The sequence below is a fragment of the Vicia villosa genome, linkage group LG6, assembly GCF_029867415.1.
Source record: "Vicia villosa cultivar HV-30 ecotype Madison, WI linkage group LG6, Vvil1.0, whole genome shotgun sequence".
In the NCBI taxonomy this organism is placed as follows: Eukaryota; Viridiplantae; Streptophyta; class Magnoliopsida; order Fabales; family Fabaceae; genus Vicia; species Vicia villosa.
Window position 1 is genome coordinate 118,937,291 of NC_081185.1, and position 19,516 is coordinate 118,956,806.

Here is a 19,516-nt window from a genome sequence, read left to right on the forward strand (position 1 = left end):
TATATAAATATGTGATCATGGTTTATCATCATTTTCTACAAAACAAATCTTTGATGGTGATTTTTTTTTTATAATGGTTTTTGTTTCCCTTTACATATATGTCTTGCATTTAGTTTGTGTGGCATAATAGAGACTGAGTTATTCTATTACAAGTATTTAAATTCTCTTTTTTATTGATATTATTTTTTTCTATTTGAATCAGGAGAAGATGATAAATTTGTGTTTGATCATTGCTGCTTGGAAAGTCTGCAGATTTGTCACTTATGAATGTTTTTATTGATGTAATTTTTTAATAATTATTCAAATAAATAGATATATCTTTATCCCTGATATCTTTATTCACCGTATTGTTATGGTTACTATTGTTCCATTTGTTACTATTCTATTGTAAATTATTTGTTACTATTGTTCCATTTGTTCTTTCATTTACCTTTAACGTATAAATTATTAAACTAATAATACTTTTAACCTCAATCTAAAAGTTGATCGTGCGTATGTTCCTTAAGGTATTATTGAGAAACTTTACGTGCTAAAAATGTGTTTGAAGAATTCTGATTTACTGGAGGTTAAACACATAACATTCTGAAAGTAATAAGTCTTTGGAGTATTTTGATTTAGAATTTATGGCTGAATATAGTTATGTTATTAGAATATCTATTATTGTTTTATTACAAAAAAAATATTTTTTGGTAGGTTATTGTATTTGGTTTCAATTTCATATATGGCTTAACAACTAATATTATTTGGTTATTTAGTTTTATAATGGTTGGTTATTTAGTTTTATAATGGTTCAATTTTGAAGTTTTCTTTGTGCGATGTTCTTTCACGTGATTGTGTAAGGATCGAATTTATTAAAGATATTATAATGATATGTAAGTCATTTGAATATTTAATTTTTTATTACATAAATTTAGATGATGGTAATTATATCTTAAGTTTGTATATTTTTTAATTATTATATCAAAATAACATGTCCGTTTATATAATTTTTGTTATTATAGTTTAGATGTTTCTATAATTTATATTTGTTTTCGATTAAAAATTAGATAATCATTTAAATTAGAATAATAATAATTATTAAAATTATTTCTTTATAAATTTTTTGTAATCTCGATAAAATCAATTTTTAATTAATTTTTTAAAATAAATTTATATTGTCTCTAAAAATAATACCAAAATCTTTTCAAGAAGAAGTGAACCTAAAAAAAAAAAGAAGACCAAGCCTATTCTTTACAAAATTTACCCACAAGAAAATAGGGATGCAATTATAGTTAGTGTATTCCGATACCATTTGTCCAATATTTACCATAGAATCCGCACAACTATTCTCTTCTCTCAAAATATGAGAAACCACAAAATTCATACTATTAGTGATATTAACATAGTTGACATATCGGTTCCGAACTTGCCAAGGCACAAAATCCATACTATTATCTTATAAATTTATAAGATAAATTTTACGATTTCTTACAAATAAAGGTCTACATATTTTTTACTACGTAAGTAGTTATAATATAAACATGTGTTATTTAATCTCCATATTATTAACTAAAAAGAAAAAAAATATAATTTATAGTCTTTCGCATTAAAAAATTAATAATATAATTGTAAATATAACCTGAATGGCCTACAAGATAATTTTATATCTAAATAAACAATTATATATATATATATATATATATATATATATATATATATATATATATATATATATATTATTATTTCTAATATACTCGTGCGAAGCACGGGTTTTGGCAATCTAGTATTTGACAAAGCCTAACTCGGCTCAGCCTTTTCCCACCCCTAGTTACGAGCGAGTGTAACTCCTGGTATAACTTTTCGGGTGTAATTTGATCTTTCCATATATATATATATATAAAATAAATGGTTTAAAATTTTATATAACAAAGTATATATAATAAAATACATTAAAAATAAAAAATTTACATAAATAAACATGAAAGTAAAATTATAATAAAAAATAAAAAAAATTGCAGTGATTATATTTTTATTAAATAAAAAATAATTTAAAGGTAAAAAATAATAATAAGTTAATGGAAGTAATAAGTGTGATTTGGAGAGATTTTGCTCTCATCCCTTCCGAATCCTTCAGATTCGAAGGGATGCAAAAGGTGTGATTTGGAGGAGTTTTGCTCCCCTCATCTCCCCTCTTAAAAATTGAACCAAACATATTTTATTATAAATATCCCCTCCCCTCCCCCTCCTCCATCTACCTCCAACCAAATCCTAAGAGTGTGTTTGGATGAGGTAATTGGAAATTTTAAAGGAATTTAAAATTCAAAGCAATTCAAATGATTTAATTGAAGTCCAGTCATTTTTAAATTATTTTGTTTAGATGAAGTATTAAGATAATTCATTGTTAGATTTTTGGGGTCATTTTTTATAAAATATAAATTTTTGGACCAAATTAAAAAATTGAAAAGTTAGGACCAATTTGCAATTTTTAAAATTTGAAGGATCAAATTATTAAGGAATAATTTGTAATTTTTTGAAAATTTTAAGGTCAATTTTATAATTTTGGAAAATATGAGGATCAATTTGTAAAATTTGAAGAAATAATAGTAACAAATACATTCTATGGAGTATGAGAGGAATTTCAAATTCTTTGGTTTTTGATTTCATTTTAAAATAATTAAATTTAACTTAGATAAAATACTACATAAATTTCAATCATTTTAACAATTATTCATTTTTTAATCCAAACAATAAATTTTCTACAAATCATTTTAAATTCGTTCAAAACATTATATTATCTGGTTAAAATGTTTCATCCAAACACAATATAAAAAGAAACCCTAGTTTTTAGAATTCTCTACTTAACTAGTTTCATCCAAACAAGGAAGAGCAAATACTGTGTAATTTTCAACCAAAATCTTCTGAATTTTATTTCTTTGGGCATGACAGATTTATAGGAAAAAGATGATCAGTATTGCTGAAGTTACTAGAGAAGAAAAGACAATGCATTGAACTAGAATTATTCCTCAAAGCATATTTCTTCTTTGCATTATAATTATTCTGTCTCAGCATATTCCCTTCTTGAGTTCCTTCCTCATCAAGCTTTGTTTCATCACATAAATGCCATGGTCTCCTCATAAAACCCTGTCTCCTTCAATCATGATTCAATCCACTTTTATTTCAACAAAAACACACAAAACAAAAGGAAACTAAGGCTGCGCACCGCACATGTAATGAGCAGTCCATGCTTCACTTTGGATCAAAACACAAACAAAAATTAAATTAACCTAACTGATGGTGTCTAATTAATAAATATTCTACACCCTCACTTTTTATTACAACTTCATTAAACTCAAACAAGTAAGAATGGGAATCATTTCATGCACCTTATTCTTGAAACTAAGTTTCAACTCTTGAAGATTAGGTCTAAAGTACCCCTTCAAGGTTCACACCAGATTACAAAACACACCATATCTTAGACAACCAACGAAGGATAAAGGAACAAAAACACACAACCTATTGATAACATGAAATCCTAATACTCAAATACATTGGCATGTGCATCCACATTGTAATATCCTGACATAACGAGTTTTGAAGAGATTGTTTATCTGCGCTTAACTGTGATAGGACTCCTTACAATGTGTTTTCCATCGGTCCATTGCAAATCCCCAAATTGGTATTTCCCCCTTGGAGTCACATTGGTTGCCTGCACAATAACATGGAACGTTTTCTTTTCACCAATTTTCTTGAAAGTCAAGGAGTTTGGTACAACAGCAATTTTATATCCAGGCAATTGGACTTTTGCTGAATATGTACTTGGTGATCCAACATTGGTGACTGTGCGAGTCACGTTAACGACGTATAAACCAAGATTTGGTAAAGTGATTGAAGGATAGTTCAAGTCTGTTATACTGTGAGATCCGGAACAGGTAAATGTACCGTTGAAATTAAGTGCTGAAATGAGTTGTTGGTCGTACCCGTAAGCACATAGGAAGTTCAAGTAATCCTTAATGCCTAGATCATAAACTAGTCCAGGATCTGTTGCAGGATTAGGTTGTACATGCCCTGAACCATAAGAAAATGGAGTTGCCAGTTTTTTGTCAAACGCATCCTGAATTGGCTTGTTCGTGTTATCTTGTGTGGTTGCTGGAAGGATATATAACTAATTAAGTTAGAAATCTTGTGTTTGATAAAAAGAAAGCAACTGTATTGTGAGTGTTTTACCTGTGGTCATGATAGCTGATTTAATAGCTGCTGGACTCCAATTAGGATGGAGTGTTTTGATAAGTCCTGCAATTCCAGCCACATGAGGGCAAGACATAGAGGTTCCTTGCAGTACATTGAATGGAATTCCTCGGCGATTGTCTGTTAGTAAGTTGGATGCACTTGCGAATAGTGAATAGGCAGCAAGTATGTTCACACCTGGTGCAGTTACATCAGGCTGAAACAAAAACAAATTTAAAAAACTGCATCGGAAAAAATAATGACAAATATAAGATGCGTTATAGATAGTTGATAACCTTAAGTATTGATGGCTGAATCTTATTGGGTCCTCTGGATGAGAATGAAGCTATTACTGGAGCTGGCTTTCTTCCATAAAATGTTTTTGCTCCTGAAAACCTTATTGTAGTACCTGTTTTTAATTTAGAGTCCCTGCAAATATAAATATAATGTGTATGGTTAGAGCCTTTCATTTGTAACATGTCAATGAATGTAATAGCTTTAAAAGGGTATGTGTGGGCGCGTGCGCATGCTTGTTTGTGCGTGTGTGAGTGTTTGGAGGAGGAAGAGTAAGACTGATATATAATCAATTACGTTGTGTCAAAGGCAGGAGCATGCGACCCTCCACGTTCTGGTAAAGCAGGGGGATGGTAAATGTTTTCTTGATGTGGCTGACTAACACAAGACAAAACATGAGGCTCAGCAAGAGTCGTTTTCCCTTGTTGTGGTCGATTGCTCAAAAGCATTCCCTTTGCGCCTGCAGATGAAGCTTCCTGACCTTCAGCAACTGATTTTATACTTCCTTCTCGATTGCACGCCACTATTTTCCCCTTCACTTTTGAAGGATCGAGTGTTCCAGGCCTACAAAGTTGTCTGCAACAATACATATAAAAAAGTGTGAGAAATCATCGTTTAATTAGTTAGTAAGTTTATTTCAAAGCAAAGCATTTGAGATTTGTACTTACGCGTCACGATCTGTCGCATTGGCAAGCTTACCATCCGTAGCAAGAATCAAAGAAAAGGCTTTGTTTGGTGGCAAGTTTACAAAAAGACTGGCTCCCTAGGAATAGAAATAGAAAACAATTACTTCAAATTTAATTAAAAGTTAAAAGTAAGAAGAAGAGGAATAATCAGAATTAGGATAATATTTACCGTCACTTGTTGATTGTTGCCAAAAGTTATAGTACTGCTGAAATCTCTGTCTAATGTACTTGCAGCAATTGTGAATACCCATGGAGCTACATTCACAACACTTCCTGGTGTTGGTCCATCATTTCCTGCAGAAGCAACCAACAATATATTTCTAGAAAGTGCATGAAATGCGCCGATTGAAACCTCGTCGGTAAAAATATCTTCGGGATTAACAAGGTACTGGCCAGCAGCCGAAAGTGAGATTATATCAACCCCATCACTAATGGCTTGATCAATAGCAGCTAACACATCAGCACCAAAACAGTCAGCAACGTCTGTTAGAGACCAGCACACTTTGTAGGTTGCAACTCTAGCTCTTGGTGAACCACCTTTAACAGTACCGTTTCCAATAGCAAATATACTTGCATCTGGAACAAAGTTTCCACCAGCTGTTGATAGAGTGTGAGTTCCGTGGCCTACAAAGTCGCGTGCGGTAAGTAGCGATGGATGAAGCTTGCCATAATAAGCTTCATAAGCATTGCTGAAGAATCTGGCTCCAATTAGCTTCCTGTTTTTATATATATAATTAAATTGATAAAGGGATGAAAATAATGTCTTGTTTAAGTTGTAAACAAGAAAGGAAAAGAACCTGTTGCAAGGATTTTTCTTGAGTTTGCCAAATTTTCTAATTTGACAGGCTTTGCCGCCACGCCATTTTGATGGTATAGGGCCAAATCCTTTGTCGTCGAAGCTCTTGGATTCCGGCCAAACACCTATTCAATTTCAATGGTAATGCAAGATATAAAATTGTTCTTATGTAACTTCAGCTTGTAAAAGAACTTGCTCTTTTAACAAGGTAAAAGATAATAATTCAAAAAACCTAAAAGCATACCAGTGTCAATGTTGGCAATTATTGTATTTTCACCAAATTTTCCTTTTTGCCATGCAGTGTTACCATTTCTGCGCAGTCCAAGAAATTCCCATGACCGCGTAGTATGCAGTTTATGAGATTTGCTCAAGAACACTGACACTACATTTGCCTTTTCTGTCCAAATGGAAACATTATTGTGTCAGCTAATTTTAAACCAAAATTTAATTGGACTAGTTAGATCCTTAATACTTAAGAGTTAATGACAAAATATATAAAACTTGTCTCTAATTTATTGTTAAATTCAGTCAACAAGGAAGAATTCTCACTTGCAATATCTGCTGCTTGCTCCTCTTCAAGTAGAGCAGCAAAGCCATTGATGTGTTTGTTATATGAATAAATGATTGCTTCTTTCGCTTTCTCCCGGCTGTAAAACAACGCACGTATGATACATATCCATCAACTTTTTTCGGAGCCTAATGGTTTTCAACTTTTTTTAAAGTGAAATAAATAAAATTTTAAAGTATTAATAATAAAATACCAGGGAAGATAATGATTGTGAAAAAGTATAGTAAATAATTGTCCAACAATAATTTTTTTTACAAGGTTGTCTGTTATCATTATGTTACATGCTATACGTACTTTTTGATGATGACATATTTTTCTATAGGCAGATGTTATATGTTGATATAGTAGTCATGATGCTCGTAGTCTAGATTTGAATTATAGATCACTTTCTCAAACTTTTTTGAGTATGAATAATGTTAATGACACACTTTTTAACATATTTTTTAATTACATTCTCTTAGATTTGTTAAAATTTACATGAATCTTATTAAATTTATAGTTCAAATAGCTTAGTGAAGACTCTACTGCATCTGCATCTCTGCACAACTATCAATTGAGTTGGTTTAATGAATTAAAAAAAATAAAACTAAATAGTTATATCATGCGTTTTATACCTTCCCAAAGTTGAACTTAGTAAATCATAATGAGAATTGGTAGCAATTTCAAGCTGAAGAGATGTAGGGTTAGGACCATGAGAATGTGCTCCCAAGTACACAATATAACACTGTACAACAAAACCAACGGTTGGTAAAATGTTACAAAAATGAGGATTTAACAAGACAATTACAAAAACATGATTTGTAACAAGAAACATCAAATCAATGAAAACAAGTCTACCTTTTTGGTTCCATAGACGGGTTCTAGCAAGAACATGAAAAGGAAAAGTAATGAAACAATAATGTGAAGAGCAAATAGGGAACCACCACCCATTTGTTTCATAGTATTTGGTTTTCACTTCAAGAACTTGGTGTAGCTAGTGCCCTACATATATAGTCGTTATTTCTCTGTTTGAATGATTAATGGCATGTGATGTGCTGTTTATTCTCAAATGGTCCATGGAGAAAGTGCTTGACGTAGCTTTTGCTTTTGGAAATAAGTATGGGAGACAACTAATCTTTTTCTTTTGCTTTTCTTTATATTAAAAAAAGTGTTTTCCACATGAAATATATAGCATCAGTTACTAGGAGAGTGATGATTCCTACAGGGGGCTCCGCAAAGGACCAATACGCCGCCGCATCATTATCAACTTCATGTTTTGTTAGATATTCGGCACAAACATTCCCCTTCTTAAGAGTATGAAATAGTTGAACTCGTCATTCCCAAGAAAGATTTTTTTTTTGTGAAGAATCGCGACATAGTGGTGTCAAACATTAACAAACTCTGAAATAAGTTTGATAGGAGTTAGAGTCAGAATAACACAACATGTCTTTGATGTCAAGTTCTCAAACCATCCACAATCCATGATTTAACGTCATCAACTCAGCATGAAGGATTTTGGAATAACCAATATTAAATACAAAATCCTGAACTCAAGCACCATCAACATTTCAAATCAATCCACCAAAATTCTAGACGTCATAATTACTGAGGCTACTACCGTCAACATTCAAAATCATATTAAAATATAATTGTGTGCATTCCACATAATCGTTCTTATTGGATGCGATAACTTATGCTTGGGAATACTTTTAGCTAGTAGATTAGCATAAACTATGATGAGTTTCAAAGTATAAGAAGATATCACTTCATTCGCAAGACATGATTTGTTCCTAGTGTGCCACAACCACCACCGAGCAACCAAAAATATAGCGTCACCATGATGACATGTCTAATCCAATCATATAAAATATCCTTTTGGAAGAATAAGAAATCCAAGAAGTCAATAGAGTTCCAAAATCGAAAAGCAAATTCAAATTTTCTCAGGCAGTGTAGAGTCATTTCAGCACCCTCATTGCATCTAGGATAGATATTTGTCTGGAACATACCAATATGATACAACATCGATCTCTTATAAAGAAACTTATTTAAATATTGGGTTGTTACCTTTTAACGTTATCTATGTGTTTCACTTTAATATTATATATTAATTTTTATCTATATATGAAATGGTGAAAATCACTAAAAGCTCACACAAAACCTTGAGGTATCGAGTTTGAACTCAGGTGATGACATCAAACATAGAAATATCAAAAATTTCAAATTAAGTTAGCATTTACAAACACTATTATTTATTTTTTGTTTTTACATAGTTATTATCGGTATTATTAGTATTTGTTTTCTTAAAGTGGCTCCATTCGACTTTTATTTCCTTAGTTTAGTCTAAGGTTTCACTTTAATCCCTTATTTAATAAAATTTATTTTATAGATTCTCAAAAACTATTCTATTAGCCAACTTAATTAATCCTTTCTATTAACTTTTAACTTTAAATATATAGGTGAGGCAATATAACAAATCTTTTTATTAATAAAATAAAATTAGCTGAGATGTGACATCTAAGTATAATCCTAGTTTGAGATATCTGAATAACGACAACTTGATGGTTTTAAGCTCTTTCGACTATGTTATTACATGTGATTGGCAAAATTTAATTAGCAATGTGTTATGCAAGATTTTCTGACATTATGTAAGACATTTTGTCTCGAGGTGATTTATAGTGCGTTTGTTATAGGTAACATTATAAAAACTAAGATTTTCTTCCTTTATGCTTATTTTAATGGATTGAATCTTGCGCTTTCAGAATTTCTTTTCTGTTCAATCAAAGATTTGATTAAAAGCATATTCTCATTTGGAAAAGATTTTATTATAAATCCTTTTCTAGCAAGTTTGAAATTCTTATTCATATCAATTTCATATTTAATTAGATTAGTTTTAATCAAGATTCAGAATCATCATTATGAAGATTGATATTTTTTTGAGCTTTTAGGAATCCATCCACGTTCACGCCAAAATCCTACTAGGCTTTTGTGTTGGATAAGTGTTTCTATTTAAGGAGGCGTACTACCTCATGTGAAGATTCAAAGAACTTGCATGGTGAAGCATGACGTTTTTAGTTTTATTCGAGTCTTTGTGTTTTATGGTTTTATACTTTCATCCTGGTGTTATTTATGTTGTAGTTTTGATTCATTACTTAATATATTTTTGTAATTGTACAAATATCTGAGAGAGTGTTAGAGTGAAAGTGAGAGGGATATCATATTCATTTGGGAGCCTGGATCGAAGTTCACGTTAGTATTAGGAAAATGACACTAAACCATGAGAGTTTAAATGAGATCGTCGTGTACTATTATTGACTACTAAGAGTGAATTTCCTCGGCTAGAAATAACAAACGAGATGAAAAGTCTAACATTTCACGTGGTGAAAAGTGATTTATTTTTTAATTAAAGATGAAATATGTTGGAAGATGTCATTTTAAAATGAAATAAATAGATATAAGAGTAAACTATTTTACCTTGGTTGATAATCACAACCGAGGTGAAAAGTCTAACACTTCACATGGTGAAAAATGACTTATTTTTTAATTAACAACAAAATATGAAGGAAGGCGTCACTTTAAATAGAAATAACTCAATGAAAGAAATAAAAACATAAATTGCATTTGATAGGATTCAAGGCCCGTCTCTGAGTTAGTTTTCTGCACAATATTATTATATAGGTTTCAACATTTAGCGTGTCTCCACCGTGGTGGTAGATTTGGGGTTGATTAGGCAGAGGTTGGTTTGTATATTTTGACCTTGTTTCAGGTTCGCTATCTCCATTGTATTAAAATTTTCTTTAATCCTTTTTGGGTAATTAGAAATTGTTTGGCAACAAATAGTTGTAAATTTGTTTTTGTCATCACACTAAATTGTCGGCGGTTGGATTTATTTTCTATTTCCAAGATTTGCGTTTGGTTTTTGTGAACTCATATACCTTCTCTATTTTTTTTTTTCATTTTGATTTCGACTCCTACCCAAATTTGATGAATTGTATATTGATATATGATTGACCGCTTTAAATTGAAATTTGAGGTTTCTTAATCTTTTAGGATTGTTATGTATTATACTTTTTGAATGATTTTTGTGATTCATTTCGGGGTTACTACCAACACGTAGAAAGGAACAATCGTAAGTATAAGCATGAGATTGAGATCCCAACCACCATACCACTTTAGTGTATGTGGGATCATAACTAAAAATACGACGATGCACCCTAATATAAGTATGGGTCTTTCTGTCTTTCTTGAAATTGCTCACGACAATTGGATTCATCTAGGGTAAAGCTGGGAAAGTAAGATCCAAAGAAACCTCTCAACGTCGAGGCAATAAGCCACTAGCAAAATACATGTGCATCCGCACTGGTAAATTTATTTAATACGATATATATTTTATTTAGATATACATTTAATATTAAAATTAGTTATTTAACTATAAAATAAATAATGATAATATAAATTCAATTGTATTAAATAATTATAAAAAAGAAAAAATATCTGTAAAATGGAGAAAAGAAAAAAATTAATATTTAAAAATAAGAATTTTGTGTCTCAAATAAAGGCAATTGTTAATTAAAATAAAATAGGTATTTTGCCAATAGTGGCCCGTGAAAAAAAGATAAATTTTAATATTTTGAAAAATAAGAATTTTGTGTCTTAAATAAAGGCAACTGTTAATTAAAATAAATAGGTATTTTGCTGATAGTGTCCTGTGAAAAAAAGGGAAATTTTGACATTTAAAAATAAGAATTTTGTGTATCAAATGAAGGCAATTTTAATTAAGATAAAATGTGTATTTTGCTATAGAGTCCCATGAGAAAACGATATTTTTTGACATTTGAAACTAAGAATTTTGTGACTCAACTAAAAATAAATATTAATTAAATACTATAATTATATACTATATTTATATGTTTAAATATATTAAAAATAGTTATAAGAATATAAAATAATTAAGTAGTAAAGATAAAATGATTAAATGAAAAGAGACAAAAATATAAAAGAAAACTGAATTTAATTTGAAAGAAGAATGGGATTGTGAGTGAATATAATTTAAAATTGTGAAGTGTGTGGGGTGTTTTATAGAGCGGGTGAATGATATAAATAGTTTAATTTGTAAAAGGAGAAAAAATGAGAGAAGAAGAGGACATGTGGTGCATGCTAGTTTGTTTTGAAGTTGTAAAATTGTCTTGATTATGAATTGATAAAGAACTCCTTTTGACTTTGAAATTTGAAGGAACAAAAAGGTTATTATGGGAAAAGTGGTGGCATTTTCTTTTAATGGCTTGATAGTTGATTCCCACATTCTCAGTAGTAATTTCTTCTTTCAATTCTTCCATAACAATCCTTGTAGAAACCCTAGAAAACGATAGACAAGTACATGAAGGAAAGAAAGATCGATTGGTTACCTTAAAGGAAGAGTGTTTCTAATACACACGTGAATCAAACCTCTAGAACGCCGCAAGGATGTCACAAAAGTAGTTGATAGAAAGTTGTACACAAGAACTGTAATTGGGAGAAGAAAAAGCAGCAAAAAAAATTCTCAAAAGCTTACAAGCAAAAAAGGAAAAAGAAAAAAGAAAGTCATGCTTGGGCTTCCTTGTATTACCTAATCGGCCACCATACGATCAAAACTAGTAAACATAGAGATTCGCCTATGATATCACCGACCATGATCAAACTTTAATTTACTCAAACATATAAGTACTCTAAAAGGGTCAGCTTGACAATAGACCTAGAGTTGTGCGTCGAGTTTGTCTCACGAAACATTGCGGGTCCAACATACACATTTAATGTGCACATTCCCTAGGCCACATACCCCAACTCTCTAGACTTTCCCACTTCCACATATCAAAAGCCATCATTGGGGCATGGTAAGGTAGTCGAGAACAACCTAGGTGATAAGGCCCTCCCTTTATCAAATAGTCGCAAGGACTTAGAGGCAAATATTTCGAGACAGTCACGAGGCCAACAAACAAATATATCCTATCATAAAGCCCAATTCATAATACCTTTGTAGTAGATAGAGGAGAAAGTGGAAATTCCACTAATGGACGAACATTTGATCCTATCTATCAGTACATCATCCACCTTCATATCTGATCAAAAGATAGTGTGCATCACCTGGAAGCCGTTTTAACCATTGACCAAATCATAAATCGTATTACACCAAATTCAAGTATTATCACTCACACTCTCAAATGTTGCAGATTCACCCTATTTGTCCATATCTAAATCTTTCACTCGCACTAGAAGAACTCATTTTCTCTACGGATCCTATTTCTTGTTCCAACCACAAAACTTAACCTAAATTTTTTGAAGAAAGGATATCAAAAGGGAGATATTCATTTATAGGGTTATGTACCATTTGAACAATCCTCATGTTCTATTTTAACTTATTCTGATTGATGTCCAAATCATGTGAATTGTATGATGGCTAATTAACTTTACTAGTTGATATAATGAATTCGAGTGCACCATATAATTCTGTTCTTTAATATAAAAATGTGGGCTTAGATTCACTAACTTTAAGTCGCCACTTCACAACTATTGAAGTGCCAACTGCACAGTACGTCCCACCTACAACTTTCTCTCATTTTATTTTTATTCTTTTTATTTTATTATATTACTTACAACAAAAAATACGTAAGGCTACTTAAAAGCATGAAACATAAAGTCCCTTAATCATTCCATTAAAAATGTGAGTGTGATTAGAGACTTCAAAGGCATGGTTGTTAAGGTGACTATTAACTCGTACTAAAATCTGTTCAATTTTATATATTTTAAATATAAATTTTGAATTAAATTGATGATAAAACGAAATTAAGATTGATTTAATCTAAGTTAACACGTAATAGTTTTTTTTTTTAAACTTTTATATAGATGGAATCAATTTTAGATTTTTTTAAAAAAAAACCATGTATTAAAAAAAATTATACAAATAACCACGTTTCGGAGAAAATTACGCAAATAATCAGATTTCAGAAATTGTTAGCATTGAGGCGCCTTTTGACATGGCTTTTTCACTTTATATTTGCCCTAGGTGCCATCTGACATGGCACATTCAGTACCACCAAGCCATGTCATATGGCGCCTCCACTCATTTTTTAGGAGGAGGAGTCATCTTATATGGCTCCTCCTTGTATATATGTTTTCTATAAATAATACCCCCTTTCTCCACCATTCTTCACACTTTCTCATTATATTTTCACATTTCTCCCAACTTTTGCAAAATGTACTATGAGATTTTCACAAGAGATGGCTATATATTTTTCTCTCCCGTGAAACCAACAATAAAAATGAAATTTTGGCACATCCATTCCATCGAGCGTCTTAAGAGAGAGTTGAAACACTGGTTAGACAGGGACATCCCAAAGGGCGGAAAAATTAGAAGAAGCCAGAGAAGAAGAACCGCCACCTCACTTGCAACTAGAACGTCTCGCACTTAGTTGGAGGAAGTTGAAAGAGATAGAGACGTAATGATGATGATGCACGGTTGTGATGACATTATTTTGGTGTTTGTCATTTCTTGGATATTTTGTCGTGTTGTTGACGTTTTTTATCTACTGTATGTGTTATTTTTTAGTCGTTATCTCATTTTATTTTTAGCAATTGTATATGTTGTAACAAATGTTCTTAATGAAAAAAAATCCATGTTTAGATCTTAAAAGAAGCGTGCATATAAATTTCAGTTGAACCACTAGCATGAGTGGGACAATTTTTTTTAATTGTGTCCTACTTGACGACATAAACCACACTTTCTTTCTAACTTGTCAAGCTTGTCTATTTTAGTTGTGATACGCTTGCATTTGTGATGACCCTTTTTATTTCTCTGCATTTGTTGCGCCAAACAATTTCCCCTTCGTATGCAGGCCAATAATCCTCTTTTGCTACCACTGCAAAGCCATTGTTGTATACGTGGAGCAAGGTCTCGGACTTGTAAATGGGAGATAGAAATGCTGATGCATATAAGTGATAATAGGCACATGCTGCAATGACATGGGAGCAAGGCATATGAAATGCATGAAACTTTCCGCAATCGCACCAATGTTCTTCTAGTAGAACCTTACACTCTTGTCTTGGTAGCATCTTGTTGTGATCAATTGTCTCTTTGACCGTGAAATTCTGGTTATGTCGGTCAAACCTTGTAACCATATGTGTGTTACCTTTGGCACCTTCTGCCTTGATAAATCTTGTGCAACATTCACTCCACAATTGTCCAGCTCGTAACACCGCGTCCCACCTTTCACCTCTTTGTGCAAACAACTAAGCCATCTTAAAATATGTTGATTTTACCAAAGCGGTTACAGGGAGGTTTTGTATGCCTTTGAAGACACCGTTCATTGATTCAACAAGATTTGTTGTCATGTGTCCCCATCGTTGTCCATTGTCGTATGACATAGTCCATTTCTCCACAAGAATATTATCAATCCATCTACCTGCATTTGGATTTGACAATCTGATCTCTTTGCGATAATGTTTGAATGATGGTTGAGTTAATGCATACACTGCGTTCATAACCCATTTGCGAAGAGCTTTTTCTTTAATCTCTCGCGTGAATTTTTGTACAATATGTCTAATGTAGAAGACATGCGTAGAAGGGGGGTCATGCCAACTACTGGCCGGGTTATTGTATGCACTCACAATAGAAGTATGTTTATTAGAGATAAAACAGAGACCAGGTTGCGAAGACATGTGTGTTCTGAGATTTTTGAGAAAGAAACTCCAACCCCCACCGGTCTCCCCCTCGATTAAAACGAAGGCAATTGGGAAGACGTTAATGTTGCCATCTTGACCGACTGCCATCAGTAGGGTGCCATTGCATTTCCCGTACAACCACGTTCCATCTATTTGAATAATAGGTTTGCAGAACGCGAACCCTCTGATGCATGGTTGGAAACGGAATATTCCAGTTCCGCTGATAAGAGTACCGTTTTGGGCATACGCTGGCAATGTTTCCAGCACATAAACAGTACCTGGTGCATATGTGCGAAGTGCATGTAGGTAGCAGGGTAACTCTTTGTATAATTCCTCCCAGTTATCGTATACTTGTTCAATCACCTTGGTTTTTGCTAACCATGCTTTCCTGTACGAGGGCATATAATTGTAGACTTTAGTAATGTGAGAAATTATTGTTCTCATGTTCAACGACGGATCATTGTTGATCAGAGGTAAGATTTCTTGACATATAAGATCGTAACTTATTTTACGATGATCTTGCGAGCGATTAGAGTTGATATGCAAGTGTGGGGTTGAGAAATAGAGCCTATCACCCATGAATCACTTCTCATCCTGTATGAAGCTGTAAGCTTGAACATACACTCAGAATTGGTACATTTGATTTTGTACCGTTATGCATTTGTTCGATCCACTTTAAAATCCACAGAGTTTAACATGTGGAACTTTTTTATAGCTCGCATGCATTCATCCTTTGAACGAAAGTTGTCTTTCTCTTTTAAAGTTGCATCTGACTGCATGCACGAGTTGTGGAATATATCTGATGACGGTTCATCCCCGCCCATGTAAACGTCTGACTTGGGCGAAGGTGTTGTTTATGTTTCAGTTGGACAAAGAACCACATGCCCCACACACAACCACAATACCAAGAGCAAAGACAATACTTTCGACATCCTGATGCGGGCCTTTCATCATCTCACCTTAGCCCAGGCATGGGCATACATGAACAATATTCCCAACCGACCCAACATACAGCCAACCATCACATCGTAGCAGCTAACAAACATGTGTGTACCAAAATCCACAAAATCCAATTCCAACTTACCCCACTTTTTTCGGATGAGCAATGTTATCGAGTTCGCATGGAGTCCACCCCCCACAGATGCGACCAAACTTTGACAACATGGATCAACGATTATTTGCAAGCGAGACTTCGGAAGATTTTGATCTGACGGATTTCATAGACGCTGAGCGCATTGATTTCACGGGGCACTAGACCCAACCACAACAAGAAGGTCCTAGAGTGCAACAACGAACTAGGCTATATCGCAATAGTCGTTTTCAAAATTCGAACGACAATTAAATTCTATGTAACTTTATTCCTATGATGTAATCGTTTTATCTTAATGAAAATCGTTTTCTCATTTCTCAATTGTCCTTTTATTAAAAAAAATAAAAATAAAAAGGAGATGCACTTAGGCGCCATCTGAGATGGCTTAGTGCAAAACAGATGCACGTATGAGCCATCTCACATGGCGCCTCCTCTAAATGCTACAATGGAGGCGCCATTCCATATGACTGATACATTTTAGCAATTTCTGAAATCTGATTATTTACATAATTTTCTACAAAACGTGGTTATTTACGTAATTTTTTTAATACTTGATTATTTTAAAATTTTTCTCAATTTCACTCTTTTATCCGATTTTACTTGATAATACATTAATTTTTATTTTGTTTTCAATTTTTTTTATTAAATGCAACTAATTTTTTATTGTTTTTATGACACAACTTTTATCATTTAATACAAGTTTATAAAACATAACACTTTAATTAAGTTACAATTTGAAGATAATGCGTTTGTAATCTATACGAGTGAGTATTTGAGTCGATATTATCTATAAAAAGATAATTTTAAAATTTGAATTTACTTTCGAAATTAATTATTATCTTTTACTTAACAGAAAATGTTATTATCGTTAACTTTTTATTCCGAGAATGAGGATCAAACGCTGGCTAAATCCTTTAATATCTTTTCCTTTTAAGATATCAAACAAACTAGACACACTACACCTTCAATACATTCCTCTTATCCACTTTATTTTCAAGGCATATTTGCTTTATATCTTATCTTGATGTTCCCAGCTTGACTGCTTCAAATATACACTTTTGATTCTTAGTTGGGATTCAAATTAAAATTCTACTTTAATTTTTCTATGAAGAATCAAATTAACTAGTATAAAAAGTCTTCCTAATTAATTAAACATGTTTGTTATTATGATATGAAGGTTAATGCAGGTTCATAATATTGAATCATGCAAAGGAGAGAGAGGAGAAGAGAAAGATAAAGGTAATGAGAAAGATAGTATTGTATTCCTCATGAATTTATCAATGATCATGGTAGTGTATCTATACATGATTGTTTGGCAAACAAGTTATTCTACCAACAAACAAATACAATCAATGTATCTAAGTCTAACAATCAGTAACTAATTCTAACTAACTTATGAGATAGTTAAGAGTCTCCCACAAGTTGAATTTTGGTAAATGTTGAGCAAGTTCAACTTAGACATGAGTGCATGAAAAGGTTTTGGAAGCAAGGGCTTTGTGAAAAAAATTTGCATGTTGATTACAGGAGGAAACATGGATCAGTTTCATGACACCAGTCAAGAATTTTCCGCGAACAATGTGACAATCAATCTCAAGATGCTTTGTTCTTTCGTGAAAAACAGAATTGGTTGTAATGGAGGAAACATTGGCTATCACAAAATAGAAATGGTGGTTTAGGGCATGTGACGTGCAAATCTTTAAGTAAGTAGAGAATCCATTGAAGCTCACATGTTGTTGCAGCCAAAGCACTATATTTAGCTTCAGAGGAAGAGTGTGACACAGTATTTTGCTTCTTACTTCACCATGAGATGAGTGGTGACCCTATGTAGAAACAAGAACCAGATACAGATTTCCTTGTATGTATACAACCTGCCCAATCTGCATCCGAGAAGCATGTAATCTGGATAGAGGAACTCCCGGGAAAGAAGAGACCATGACCTGGGCATTTCTTCAAGTACCTTAACAATCTACAAGCAGCATTGTAGTGTATCATGGATGCTTTTGACAAGAATTGACTGAGTTGTTGAGTGATGAATGTGATGTCATACCTTGTTGTGTTGAGGTATATTAATATTCCAAAGAGTCTTCTATAGGCTGGAATCTCTTCAAATGCAGAGCCATTATGATTACACAGTTTGATGGAAGGATTAGAAGGAGTGTTAACATGTTTTGATCCAAGAAAGCTTGAGTTAGTTAGTAGATCAAGACAATATTTCCTTTGTAAAATGGATATTCCTTGTGAGGAGTGTGCCACTTCCAGGCCTGAGAAGTATTTGAGGACACCAAGATCTTTGATTTTGAATGCTTAATTTAGGACATCTTTCATATGTTAAAATTTAGTTATAGAATCACTTTCTAAGATTACATCATCAACATAAACAAGTAAGGTGGTAAATGAGGATGTTATTTTCTTGACAAATAAGGAATGATCTGAAATTGCTTCTGTATAACCATGATGGATAACTAATGAAGCCAATCTCTCATACCGCTGTCAGTTAGCCTGCTTCAGACAATACATATATTTCACCAATTTGCAAACTTGATTGGATTTAGAAGTCTGAACACCAGGGGGAATTACCATATAAATATCCTCATGTAAGTTGCCATGTAAAAAGGCATTATTTACACCGAGTTGATGTAAATTCCAATTATGAATGGAAGCTAATGCTAGAACAAGTATAACTGTGGTTAGTTTTGCAACTGGTGAATATGTGTCAGAATAATCTAATCCTTCAATTTGATTATAACCTTTGGCAACAAGTTGTGTCTTGAATATCTCTATGCTACCATTCGATTCGTGCTTGATTTTGTACACCCATTTCTATCCTATTGGCTTCACATTGGTTGGAAGATCTACCAATATCCAAGTGCCAATTTTCTCAAAAGCATCAAGGTCAATTTTCATAGCTTGAGTCCAACATTCAAATTTACATGCTTCATTATACGATTTTGGTTTAGTTTGAGTGGTAAGGGAAAAACTAAAACAACATTGTGATGGAGATAAATGACAATAAGAAAGGAAATTAGATATGGAATAAGGATTACATGAGGATGAATGATTTGGTCAGTCATTGAATGAGCCATAAACATAATCTTTGAGATGTAATGGTTGGTGCCTTACCCTTGAAGATACCCGTGTATGAAGGATTGAGGTGTCATAGGGGTTACTAAAGATCTGAGTAGTTTGAGGTGGGGATGAGTCGTCATTTT

General features: G+C 32.7%; 2 protein-coding genes across 2 annotated transcripts; both read right to left on the minus strand.

Moving 5' to 3' along the window:
* Positions 1–3,136: 3,136 nt before the first annotated feature.
* Positions 3,137–7,541, minus strand: LOC131609757 (subtilisin-like protease Glyma18g48580). Its single transcript, XM_058881550.1, has 11 exons — positions 7,385–7,541; positions 7,162–7,271; positions 6,529–6,626; positions 6,224–6,376; positions 5,981–6,104; positions 5,353–5,899; positions 5,166–5,260; positions 4,795–5,073; positions 4,500–4,632; positions 4,204–4,420; positions 3,137–4,125 (listed from the first exon to the last, which is right to left on the minus strand). The coding sequence occupies exons 1-11, from the start codon at positions 7,484–7,486 to the stop codon at positions 3,584–3,586; spliced, it is 2,400 nt and encodes a 799-aa protein (XP_058737533.1). The 5' UTR covers positions 7,487–7,541; the 3' UTR covers positions 3,137–3,583.
* Positions 7,542–14,785: 7,244 nt separating this feature from the next.
* On the minus strand, positions 14,786–15,796 carry LOC131614514 (uncharacterized). The gene has a single exon (XM_058886087.1). It carries the CDS (start codon positions 15,794–15,796, stop codon positions 14,786–14,788), a length of 1,011 nt encoding a protein of 336 aa, XP_058742070.1.
* Positions 15,797–19,516: the final 3,720 nt, after the last annotated feature.